Raw genomic sequence first — 13,874 nt, forward strand, 5'->3', positions numbered from 1 at the left:
TATATTCTCTCTCCCACTCTGTTTTGAAAGCCTTCAAAAGTGTTGATTATTTTACCAAATATTGTGTTTTGTCCCACCTAGTACTCTCACCCATCAGTATTCTTCTCCCTTTCCACTGCCCCTAAAGCCCCTTCTCGTGCGCCGTGCTTGTCTATGATGTACTTTAACATTCCATGCCAGAGTGATTGTTGAAAAATCTACAGGGCACACTCACCCAGTCTTGGTGACCAAGCAACGCCCCAGGGCTTTTCATCAGAGAAAGTCATGGGGCCAAACCTGGCTCATTTATGGAGAGGACTGTGTACATAACATGGTGGCCACCAAAGAATGTTAAAGACTAAAGCACCAGTCTGGTTCCCGGGAGTGGGCACCAAGTACCTCCCTTCTAAGCAAAGACTCATAAGAATAAACAAGCTCTTCTCACGGAGGACACAGCACAAAGCCATGAGAGATAGCCAGCAGCATCTTCTGTGACATCCTTGATGATGGGCAATTCGAGGTCCTGGTGGTTGCGTTCTCCTGTTTCCCAGAATTCGAATTCGTGTCAGAGGTGCTGCACTGACTAAAAATAAGGGGTATGAAGCTAGGCAATGGGTCACGATGAAAGAAATTCCAGAAGAATCTTAAAAAACTCTTGGAGTTCATCGTCAGTGTGTCATGCCCCGTTGGCCATAACGTAATCAAAGTGGAAATATTCCTGCGAACTTTGAAGAAGATGCTAGAACTAGCAAGGAGCAATGAATGGATATGGACTGGACTCTGCTGGTCCAAGAGGGATTACAGAGGCTGCAGTCTTTCAATGAGTTTGCTGCCTGCTAAGTTACTAGGTTGACCTATCATCTTCGCCAAACCTTTTTATGAAACGTGGATGTTGTATATTTATACTTACTTCAATATGGCTACTTGGTGTCAGTAGTCCTTTCTTAGTGTTTCTTTCTTCTAACCTAAGAGTGTTCTATCTGGTATGTGAGGATTCCAGCCCGGTCAGTTGATGGTCTGGTCAGCAGTGAGGTTTACTGCTCGGCTGTACTAACTTAATAAATCTATCTTAATAACTTGAAGACGTGTTCTGCTGCCTACCTAATCTACTTACAACAGTGGACCTCCGTGATTTCTGAACCATTGAGAGCAGAGACGTTAAGATAAAACATGTAAACACAGAAAAAATCCTTTAGTGGATAGGTTTCTTAAAAAAAGAAATTTGAGCTGATGGCTTGGTATTGGAGCAATAACCCAGTGAACAGATTCTGAATGCCTTTTGAACCAGATCCTCCGACTATGGAATGACAGAAATGTCAGTGGTGGCTGGAATCTTTGGAAGTGATAGGCCATAAATAGACCTACCACCTTCACATCCACTGACCAATCAAGGTAGGCAAGCCCAACCTTCGCTAGATGGTTTGTGGGGAGCATGCTTCAAAACAAGTTTGTAAAACAAGGACCCATGCAAGCATTTTTCAAACACATTTGCTTAAAGCTTCAGGTTTTACAGACTATGTTTTCTGTTGTCTGTAACATATCCTGAGCCTCCAGTCAATATTGGGGTGAAGGGTAGTTGCACCCCTCAACAAAAACATTATAAAGTGCAGGTATAATAGTGCATCTTTCAGCAGAAGTCCATAAAAAACATCATAGGTTTTAAAGCAGGTCAATTAATCTGCGCATGCACTTGGGCACAGCCTCGTATCCACCTTGTTTATTATTGTTTTATTTTTGCTCTCGGAGCCGCGGCTTGAAGGTGGGGCCAGGAGGATGACAGGCACTAGGGGGAGTGTTTTGCACTGTTATCAGTGCGCAAGATGACAAATCGGGCCATCTCAGAATGGCCAAACCGTCATGCTCAGTGAAGCTCTCTCCAAACCGAGATGCGTTGCTGGGTTGAAGAGAGCCGACACAGGCTTCCAGTTTAACTGGGAGCGCAAATCAAGGGTGCTCAGGCCATTCCTGACGCTGTTGAAATCAGCATCAGGATTGTCCGCAGTGGACTGTGGACTGTGGGAGCCTGTGCCTGCTGTGGAGAGGAGAGCAATGTGGCGATGCAGCAGGTAAGTGGATTTTGTTTGCCTTTTTTTGTCGCGTCATCCAGTCGTCCTCCACTTACACCCCACCCCGAAACTCTATCGAGACACCAGCCGCTGCTGCTCATATCATATGCAAGGCACACATAGCATCATTCTACACTTCTGTTGTTGACTTCCTTTAATTTTAACATCCTTCTCCTTTAAAGTAGATTCTCAGTTATATAATTGAACTAAGAATAAAACTTGAAGATGCTGTATGTGAAAATTAAATGTTATCCAGATCCAATCTCAGTGTGAAGACAGCGGAACTATTGCTCAATTTTGGCAGAGTTCACAGGCATAGACAATAGAGCGTATGTTAAAAGAAACCTGCAGGTTTAGGCTGCAGACACATGCCTTATGCGCAGATCAAAGACAGAAGCAGTGATGATAATGCTATGAAACACCATAACAGCTTCATCAACATAGATGACAACCCACTTCCTCAACAGTCATTAAATAACAGCCAGCACAGCAAATGCCCTATGGCACCAAAAAAATCACATCGTCTGAATAAGTACCCAACTCCGCATGAGCTTTAACTATATTATGGAAATACAATGGTCTTTGGCTCAAACAACATCAGCTTGTCATTTTACTAAAAGACACATATTTTGTCCCCCAAATACAATCTTTCCTTTATGCAAATAAATGTATTTTTCCTCAAACACTAAGGGCCTCATTACGATGTCGGTCGGAAAGCATTCTGAGTGACTCCTTGTAGGAATACTTTCTGACCGACTCGGGTTTGGGGAGTCCGACCGACCGATTACGATGTTTCCGAAAACCAGTCGGTCGGATTCCCATTGACTTCAATGGGATGCTGTCTTCCGACCGCCAACACAGGCTCCCATATTGGAAAAAAGGGGTGGTTCCAGAAAATCTTGCACCCTGTGGTGGGCATCCCATGGTGCCTGCCACACTGTGCATGGTTGGAAAGAGGGGTCCCATGGGTACCCCCAAAGGCCCCAACCAGAGGCCTCCAGGTGAAGGGGGAACTGCTACGGGCCCCCAAAGTCAGTTTCCGAGATCCGTTTCGAGTTGGACAAACTGATTCGGAAAGGCTGTCAGAATCCTACATTGTAATACGCCGGTCGGAAACTTAGTTCATAGCCCTGTACGATTCAGCTCCGACCGACTTGGAGTCTCTGAATGCCGGAAAGACCGAACGGCTACCATCTATCATCATCAGCGTTGGAAATGTTTCTGAGTCCATTGGGGCCTTTCCGACCGACATCGTAATGAGGCCCTAGGTGTCAGTATTCTGAAAAAAAACATTCTCCTCTCAAATACCAACATTACATTTTTTGTTCAAGTACTGAGTTCTTCAAAACAACTTGTTATTGACTGAAAATTTGAATCTGTTCCCAAACACATACACACACATACTTAGTAAATGTATAATACAATAACACATATACACACACTCTTTCCCGGGAAGCAGCAGGTATCAGATATGCCAATCAGAAGTCAAGGACGGCCAAAATATGACAATAGTAGGCATCAGTCACAGTGTTCCAAGTGCCACCGTTGTGCCAGAGGAAAGAAGTGTATAATTTTTCATTTTTAAATTCTCCAATTATTCAAGAGATACTCTTGGGAAGATGCGACAGTTGGCGATTCAAGCATAAGCAGTAGAGCAGGCATGCCTAATTGTAGAACTGAACACATGGGAAGTTAAACCTCTTCCCTGCACTGCATTTTGTGTGGTGTTTCCTGCCTAATCCCAACCAGGAAGCAGATTTACTTCGGCTGCTGATAGGTGTAAATCTCCAACCGTTTCCAGAGTGCGAATGGGCAGAGAAAGGAGTTACCCTCACATAATAATAAAAGTGAATTTTCCCTCACAAATCAAGCCTTTTCCTACTGTAAGCAGAATCTACGTTCGCGCAAGAGGCTTTTATGAAGAGGGTCCACGTCACAGCCCTGGCCGCCACTACCACAGAACGCAGTCGCTACATTTATGTGTGTAGTGTAACAAAGGGCTGGGGTACACACTCGACTCTTCCAGGGCTGCCTTTTAGGTCTGGCATAACAGCAGAGCTTTCTGAAAGACAGTGTTATCTATTCCTTCACATATACAAAGAGTGGATTTTGAAAACACCCAGAGAAGTAACTCACTATCACCGCAAATATTGGCTGTTAGGTGTATCGTTCCGCCCCCTATGAAGTGCCAACTGTACAATTCACCGGTGGCTATTTATACCTCTCAAAAGGACATCAAACCATTGCTCATTAAGTTATTTATCTCACGCACGCATTGTAATGTAATCAGAAAGTCATCTTTGTTTCCAGTACCGATGACTTTTCGCACGCTTCAGCCACCACTCGAAAGACAAGTCGCACCGATTGGCTTCGCTGATCTAAAAAAAATAATTCTCAGTGGGTGGGGCTATGACTGCGCGTAAAAAGTGACGAGGGACTGCACGCCGAGACGTACTGGCGCTGGGCGCTGTCCTCCGCCCTGAGGCACGCGCTGTCCTCGAGCCACCCCGGTCAGAAGAACCGGTTGGCATTGGTACATTTGTGCAAATTTAATACGTAACCCAGGTTTAGACACTGACCCGAAAACACGCAGAGAAAATACACACACAGCACACATAGTATAGACACATAAGCACACCGCTAGCAAAAGACACATAGAGGTATAAGGCCGGATATGCACACAGCTCCATATATATTTACAACTCAAATACACCAAAGCAAAACAGCAAGGTACACTGAGAAAGGCTCACAGCTAGGTGCGTACACACATGAGGTACAGCGTCAGACATCTACCCATTCATACTGAGACACAGCTGAAGTATTCACGCAGATGCACACAGCTGGATGTACTCACAGAGACACACAACTAGATATATGAAACCTAGATACACAAACAGTCATAGCGAGATATACACAGAGAAGTGCACAGTTGAATATAAGTGTACAACTAAATACAAACACACCCAGAGCTTGATGCACACAGCTAAATCTACGCCTCAAGCTAGAGATACACACACAGGCACAGCTAGACACACACACAGGCACACAGCTAAGTATATGTGTAAAGGGGCAGGCGGCCAAAGGCTCACAGGGACAAAGAGTCAGGCAGCTGAATTTATAGAGTAAGACACACGAAGACGCTGAAGTATGCACCTAGAGGCACACCGCTGAACTATGCACCAAGAGACACACCGCTGAAGTATGCACCTAGAGACACACCGCTAAAGTATTCACCTAGAGACACACCGCTGAAGTATGCACCTAGAGACACACCGCTAAAGTATTCACCTAGAGACACACCGCTAAAGTATTCACCTAGAGACACACTGCTGAACTATGCACCTAGAGACACACACAGCTGAAGTATGCACCTAGAGACACACCGCTAAAGTATGCACTAGAGCCACACCGCTGAAGTATGGACCTAGAGACACACTGCTTAAGTATGCACCTAGAGACACACAGCTGAAGTATGCACCTGGAGACACACCGCTGAAGAGTGCACCTAGAGACACACCAATGAAGTATGCACCTAGTCCTAGAGCCACACAGCTGAAGTATGCACCTAGAGACACACCGCTGAAGTATGCACCTAGAGACACACCGCTGAAGTATGCACCTAGAGACACACCGCTGAAGTATGCACCTAGAGACACACCGCTGAAGTATGCACCAAGAGACACACAGCTGAAGTATGCACCTAGAGACACACACAGCTGAAGTATGCACCTAGAGACACACCGCTAAAGTATGCACTAGAGCCACACCGCTGAAGTATGGACCTAGAGACACACTGCTGAAGTATGCACCTAGAGACACACCGCTAAAGTATGCACTAGAGCCACACCGCTGAAATATGCACCTAGAGACACAACGCTGAAGTATGCACCTAGAGACACACAGCTGGGTGCACATGCTGAAAGACACTGCTAGATACACACAAAGATACACTGTGAAGGACAGCGCCCATAAAGGCACACAGCTAGAAATACCCAGCGACACACGGCTACAGATACACAGAAAGGTATACAGCCTAATGAACACAAGTCGTGCCTTGCACATATTAAACCCCCCCCCCCCCCCCCTTCCAATAACCTATGTCTAAGCCCAACGGAAAATGAGGAGGTACCCCCATCAAAATGCAATCAGGGGTCCCTGGTTCTCCCATATCTCACAGTTATTCGTTCAATACGAAGGGTTGGGGTTGGAGGGCTCCTAAAGAGTTGGCGGCACCCTGCGCTAACCCACCCCTAATGTCAGCATAACCCAACCCTAACATCAGAGTAAACCAACCCCAACACCAAAATAAACCAACCCTAACACCAAGGTAACACCAGAGTAAATCAACCCTAATACTAGGGTTAACCAAAATGTGCACCAGGGTAACCTGACCATAACGCTAAAGTAAACCAATCCTAACATCAGAGTAAACCAATCCTAACACCAAAGTAAAGTAACCTTAACAACAGAGTACACCAACCTAACACGAGGGTAAACCAACCCTAACACCAGAGTAAACCAACCCTGACACCAGAGTAAAACAGCCCTAACACCGGAATAAACCAATCCTAACACTAAAGTGGACCAATCCTAACACCAGAGTAAACCAACCCTAACACAACAGTAAACCAGCCCTAACACCAGAGTACGCCAACCTTAACACCGAAGTATTCATGACCCTAATGTTGGAGCAATCCAGCTCTAACACAAAAATAACCCAAGTAGCACCAGAACAAATTTGCTCCAACAGAACAGAAATAACCCTAAAACCTTAACTGTAACCTTAAAATTATTGTTTCCTCAAACTTCAAACTCCCAATCAGGAATACTTATACATTGCAGCATTGGGTCCTCAAACTTCAATCACCCATCCATGGATGCTAAAACATTGTGTCCTCAAACTTCAAACACCCAATCAGAATGCTTAAACATTGCAGCATTGGGTCCTCAAACTTCAATCACCCATCCAGGGACGCTTAAACATTGTGCCCTCAAACATCAAACACCCAATCAGGAATGCTTAAACATCGCAGCATTGGGTCCTCAAACTTCAATCACCCATCCAGGGACACTTAAACATTGTGTCCTCAAACTTCAAACACCCAATCAGGAATGCTTAAACATTGCAGCATTGAGTCCTCAAACTTCAATCACCCATCCAGGGATGCTAAAACATTGTGTCCTCAAACTTCAAACACCCAATCAGGAATGCTTAAACATTGCCGCATTGGGTCCTCAAACTTCAATCACCCATCCAGGGACGCTTAAACATGGTGTTCTCAAACTTCAAATCATCTAACCAGACACTCTTAAACATTGCAGCATCGCGGCCTCAAACTTCAATCACTCATCCAGGGACGCTTAAACATTGCAGCATTGTGTCCTCAAACTTCAAATCAACCAAACTGGGACGCTTAAACATTGCTGCATTGTGTCCTCAAACTTCAAAACACCCATCCAGGGACGCTTAAACATTGTGTCCTCAAACTTCAAACATCCAATCAGGAATGCTTAAACATTGCAGCATTGGGTCCTCAAACTTCAATCACCCATCCAGGGATGCTAAAACACTGTGTCCTCAAACTTCAAACACCCAATCAGGAATGCTTAAACATTGCAGCATTGGGTCCTCAAACTTCTATCACCCATCCAGGGACGCTTAAACATTGTGTTCTCAAACATCAAACACCCAATCAGGAATGCTTAAACATTGCAGCATTGGGTCCTCAAACTTCAATCACCCATCCAGGGGCGCTAAAAGATGGTGTTCTCAAACTTCAAATCATCTAACCAGACACGCTTAAACATTGCAGCATTGCGTCCTCAAACTTCAATCACTCATCCAGGGACGCTTAAACATTGCAGCATTGGGTCCTCAAACTTCAATCACTCATCCAGGGACGCTTAAACATTGCAGCATTGCGTCCTCAAACTTCAATCACTCATCCAGGGACGCTTAAACATTGCAGCATTATGTCCTCAAACTTCAAATCACCCAAACAGGGACGCTTAAACATTGCAGCATTGTGTCCTCAAACTTCAAATCACCCATCCAGGGATGCTTAAACGAAGTGTCCTCAAACTTCAAATCTCCCATCCAGGGATGCTTAAACGAAGTGTCCTCAAACTTCAAATCTCCCATCCAGAGACGCTTAAACGAAGTGTCCTCAAACTTCAAATCTCCCATCCAGGGACGCTTAAACAAAGTGTCCTCAAACTTCAAATCTCCCATCCAGGGACGCTTAAACGAAGTGTCCTCAAACTTCAAATCTCCCATCCAGGGACGCCTAAACGAAGTGTCTTCAAACTTCAAATCTCCCATCCTGGGTCGCTTAAACGTTGCGTCCTCAAACTTCAAATCAGCCAATCAGGAATGCTTACATTGTGGCATTGTGGCCTCAAACTTCAAATCACCCATCCAGGGATGCTTAAACGTTGTGTCCCCAAACTTAACATGACCCATCCAGGGACGCTTAAACGAAGTGTCTTCAAACTTCAAATCTCCCACCCAGAGACGCTTAAACATTGTGTCCCCAAACTTAACATGACCCATCCAAGGACGCTTAAACATTGAGGCATTGTGTTCTTAAACTTCGAATCATCCATCCAGGAATGCTTAAACATTGTGGGGCTTATGTACTAACCCCTTACCGTACCGGCTGCGCAAGGGGCTTGTAAATAAGCCCACGTGTCCTCAAACTTCGCTGTAGGTGACTATATTCAAATGAGACCGGTCCTTCAGGTAAAGCTAAGTGGAAGAGAGGCCATGTGTGGGAACACTGGAAACACCCAACGCCACCTGGAATCAGGAGGGCAATAAAGACCTGACTCTTCCCCAGATGATGAAGGCGCCGCCAATCAGAACACAGAATCTGCCCTCCCCCGCCCCCAAGCAGGACATGGATGCTACAGAACTCCGGATCATACCCAGACATGGCTCCTCATGATGGGTAAACACTAAGAACCCCTGCGGCGGTGGGTCTCGCTCTCCATGGCTACACCTGTGCTTAAGTGCAGCTACACGTCCAGAGTGGCACAGTAGGAGCAGCACCTGCCCTACATGCACTACACTAAAACAATTCCCACGTAGGCCACACTACGCCCACACCTCTGTTCCAGCCAGACACAAACGCTTCCTACGCTTCAACGTCCTAACTCTCCCTCCTTTTCACCCCAACGCATGCCAAGCAGGCCAGCTCTGTCCATCGCGCACTACACCGAAACACTCCTGCGTGGGACACACTACAATCAAACACTGTGCCAACAAAACACTGCATACGAAGTAGCAGACTTCCCATCTTTAAAGCACTCCAGCGCCTAGCCAGGGGTATGAAGCGCTATATCAATACAAATCCATTCCAGTGGAACTGTGGTCGCCACATGAATGGGGACAAGAGATCGCCTGAAGAGGCGTCTGGAAGCTTGTGGGGGGAATACCGGCGCTACAGCAAGAGCCAGCCATTCAACACCTGTGTGAGCTTCGCTCTTCAGAACTTTATTCCAGCCCTGGGGTCAGCGCCGGCAGCTAATACCATCCGCCGAGGGTTGTCCACAGACAGCCAAACTTCAGGACCCTGGACAGCAGCAAGCATCCTAGTTCTGAAAAGAGCTGCGTTTAGCTGCTCCGCGTGGACTAAACATTGGACACCATTGTTGCCTGTGACCGTGTCTGTTTGCTTTTAGGTTATAGTGTCACATATTGATATTCTTTTCATTCATCCTTAATATGATGCTTTTAAAGTTATGAAAACTATGCTAGTGAGCAAGTAATCTCACTCAACAACCCTGGGTTTATCTACAGCTGTACCCTATGGCCAAGGGCACATGAATTATGTGATATTTCAGCCACTATGCTTTCCGAATAGATATGATTTTGCTGCATGTGCCAAATAATCCACCATTTTTTCGCATAAGTTTTAAGTTGAAACAGAAATGTTTCGAGTTCAAGCAGATCTAAAGGTACTAAAAAAAGAGCAAATCACGGTGCTGTACACTACTAGACCATTTGCAAAGGATAACTGGTCAACTTTTAGTTGCAACGTTCCTAGTGTGGGTGTTAAACTAGTAAGGTGAATCCTTTCCTATACAGTAATATTGAAATAATGCTGTCATCTAACTGTGCCGCATAATTTGACTTTTTTGTGCTGCATTGTTTAGTCGACCCTGTCGCATATGTCGGTCCTTCACTGCCATTTATTTCCAGTGGGCCGGTCTGACGATGACATATAGAGTAATTGACAGTCACAGGTTTGAATCGAGACAGGGCAGACTCAGCCTTCCATCTTTCCAAGGACGGCAAACGGGGTTCATTAAATGAATAGTTGTAACAACCGATCTATAAGCAGGGGTTAAGACCGGAAGAAGTGTGGCATGACGTAATATAGGAAAACGAATCACTATTAAGGATTGAAGCCAGACTGTCATTGATTAACAAGCAGGGGCTGCTTAGTGACTGTGGAGCGTAGTTACCCCCCATTTTGGCCCTATCTAATTCTCCAGTGAAAGTCTGACAAGTCATTCACCTCCTAGACTACAGCTCTCACTCCCATAAACCGTGGCATTACTGTGCCTTACACCTGCCCGAGTGATGGACAAGCTTCTCCCCTATACACCCTCCAATAAGAGTGGTTTCCGCATTCTCTTTAAATGATGTACACACTGACATAGACTTGTTTTATGGCCTTCTCGTGAAATGGTGTAACCCCCTACACTGGAAATGGTTTATCCCATGCCCTGTGTAAAGTCTGTGCTTCCGCCCTTGTGGAAGCCCCCGTAGGACACTTCACCACATGCGCTGCAGATGGTTCATCCTAATAGAAATGGTTTCAGATATTACACCCTGGGTGGTTTACTGCCTTCTCTGGGGACTGCTCCACTGCCGAAGGGGTGTCCAACCCGTGCTCTAGGAATGGTTCTCCACGTGCGTTTGGAATGCCTCACATCCTTCGCTGTTAACAGATTACATGCGGACCTGGGTATGGTTTATTTCTCTTCTGTTGGCGATTTACCCTTTGACCTGGATATGTTACCCATGGATTGTTCACTCTCTGTCCCGGATATGGCTTTCCCCTTCGAAATGGATGCTTTGCGCTGAGCCATAGGGCTGGTTGCAGTCTGCCATGGGTGTGTTTACCTCACCCTCACCCTCCTGATGGTTCAACATTTTCCCTCGAGATGGTTTACCCCGGCCTGTGGTGATTTACAGTCACAATAGAAATGGTTCACTCCTTCCATAACGGCGACTTACCCTGTGAACTCTGTATTTTAAGATCTTGCATGTGCCTGGCTCACCCCCGTTCTGTGAATGGTTTCACCTCCTGCCTGTTCTGATCTCCACGCCGCCCCCCCCCCCCCCCCCGTGCTGCGATATATCTCCCCAGAACTCACTCGCCTACAGACCACCTCGTAGGCTATACTATACACCCACAGGGCCCGTAGCTGGTTCCTCTCTGGACTGCACCTATTCCAGGGAGCGGGAGCCTCGCCTAGCACCCCCCTTTCCACCTCTCTCAGATCGCTTTCACGGCCCCACCTGCCCTGTGATGCGCCAGTGTCCAGGCCTCGCCACCAGAGCTGCCAGGCGGACCCCTGACACATGGCCAAGTGCACGCGCCCCTATTATCCTCTCTCCTTCCTTTCAGGCCATATGCTCTTCCTGACCTTTGGCCTTTTCCCCCATCATGGAGGATACTGATAGGACCATATGAGGAGGCTGGGGAACTTCACGAGTGGAAGAGCATGGTCTCGCGATAAGAAGGGCTGGGCCCCTGAGAATGCACCGTGATGGTTCACTCTCAGGGACCCAACCCTTCTCACCTCGAGACCCTGTGGCCTCCCACTCGTGAAGATCCCCAACCTGTGGTCCTACCAGTATCCGGTGCCCTCCCGATGCCTCATTCATCAGTGCATGGTGAACCCATTACCCCCAGACCATGTGGCATCCAGGCCCCTCGAGTATCCCCAATACCCGTCCCCCGGTGCATGGTCCCACTTCACTGACACACCTCCCTGCCCCTTGGGTGCCCGCACACTCCCAGCGCACGGTCCACCCATCACCCTGGGCCCTCCCTTCCCATTCGGTGCCCCCCACCCCCCCCCAGGGCCCGGTCCACTCATCACCCTGTGCCCTCTCTGCCCCTTGCACCACACCCCCAGACCCGGTGCCCTCTCTGCCCCGTGGGTGCCCCCACACCTGCCCCCCCCCCCAGGGCCCGGTCCACTCATCACCCTGTGCCCTCTCTGCCCCTTGGGTGCCCCCACACCCCCGTGCCCTCCTGCCTCTCGGCTGCCCGGCGCCCCCCTCGCCCTCCCCCGGCCCCTCTCACCTCCAGACCTGCCCCAGCTGCAGCAGGTGGATGATGCTCTGCAGGATCCAGCCGCAGAGGCGGCAGCAGCTGGCGCCGGCCGAGGCCGGGGGCACCGCCGTGAGGGCGGCAGCGGCGGCGGCGGGCTGGGCGCTGTCCTTGGTGCCGCCCTCCTTCAGGCTGGGGCCCCGCACGGCGGCGCTGGCCGGGCCGGGCCTCGAGTGGTCGTAGACGAACCACCTGAAGCTGAGCATCTGCACCACCAGGGAGGGCAGCAGCACGAAGAGCAGCGTGAGCCCGAACCACCAGCGCTGCCCCCGCAGCAGGTAGTCCGCCGCCAGCCACAGGTCCGTGGCCCCGTCCGAGAAGAAGACCAGCAGCGCCAGCAGCACCCAGGCGCTGTCCCGCAGCCGGTACTCCCGGGGGGCCCGGGGCCCCGCCGCCGAACCGCCACCACCGCCGCCGCCGTCCGACTTAGCGGCCATGATGGAGAGAAGACGGTGAGAGACTTCCGGAGGGTCCGGGAGAGGTGGGGGGAGGGAGAGGATGGGATGAGGGGAGGGGACCGGAGGAGAGCAGGGGAGGAGACAGGAAGACGGGAGCGGCGAGGGGCAGGCCGGGGAGGGGGGGAGAGATGAAAGAGGGGGAGGGGACACGAGGGGCAGGCCGGGGTGGATGATGGGAGAGGACCATGGAGGTAGGGAGGAAGCAGGTGGGATGATGAGGGGTTAAGGGCGTGTTGGCGTGGATGAGAGGAGGGAAGGTGGGCGTGGAAGGGTGAGGCGCTATGTGTGGAGAGAAGCGGAAATGTGAGAGGCGAACCAGTGACCACGAGGGATAAGATACACTGGGGGAGGGGGCGGAATGCGAAGGGAGACCGCGGGAGCAGATCTTGCCTCTACATCTGTCACTGCACATTCCGTTACCGTGTCTTTCCCTGTATACATTTATTCAGTAACTTAAATACCCGGGCATCAATCACCCATTCATTCATCTACTGACCCAAGCATGTCCCTATCCAGAAATAAATTAGTCGGCGAACCACCAGTTCACCCACCTATCCACACCCCATCCATGTGCGTCTTCAACAATTCCTTCATTCTCCTCCACCTGTCAACCCACCCGTGCATCCATCTATTGCCCCTCTGTCCACAAACCATCTATTCGCCCACGCCTGGGCATATTCATTGAGGAAGATACCCGTCCCTCTGCCCCTCCGTCCACCCATGCATTTAGCCTCTCGTGCATCTATCAAACATGTGATTACCTGTGCAATCCTCACAACCCTGCAACTGTCCAGCAACTACCCATGTATTGATATATTCATCCACCTGACGGCTCTGCCCTATATCTACCCATCCTCGGATCATATTGACCAACCATCCTCCTACATTTGCGGGCATTAATAAATCTATCGGTCCAATAATTCATCCACCAATCACCATTCATCCAGTCACACATTCATCAGTGTGTTTCCCTATTTATTTTTCCACCTATCGGTCCGTGCACGTGTCTTCTTTTCCCG

The 13,874-nt window shown here is 48.7% G+C and overlaps 1 protein-coding gene across 1 annotated transcript in view; it reads right to left on the reverse strand.

Annotated features, from left to right (window-relative positions):
* XKR7 (XK related 7) overlaps positions 1-12,838 on the reverse strand; it is an 86,565-nt gene extending 73,727 nt beyond the window's left edge. Inside the window, exon 1 of the mRNA XM_086932680.1 lies at positions 12,371-12,838. Within this exon, the coding sequence (XP_086788806.1) occupies positions 12,371-12,834 (464 nt within the window). The 5' untranslated portion in view covers positions 12,835-12,838. The remainder of the gene's footprint in view (positions 1-12,370) is intronic.
* Between the last annotated feature and the right edge of the window lie 1,036 nt (positions 12,839-13,874).

The sequence above is a fragment of the Lissotriton vulgaris genome, chromosome 7 (genome assembly GCF_964263255.1).
Source record: "Lissotriton vulgaris chromosome 7, aLisVul1.2, whole genome shotgun sequence".
Lineage (NCBI taxonomy): Eukaryota > Metazoa > Chordata > Amphibia > Caudata > Salamandridae > Lissotriton > Lissotriton vulgaris.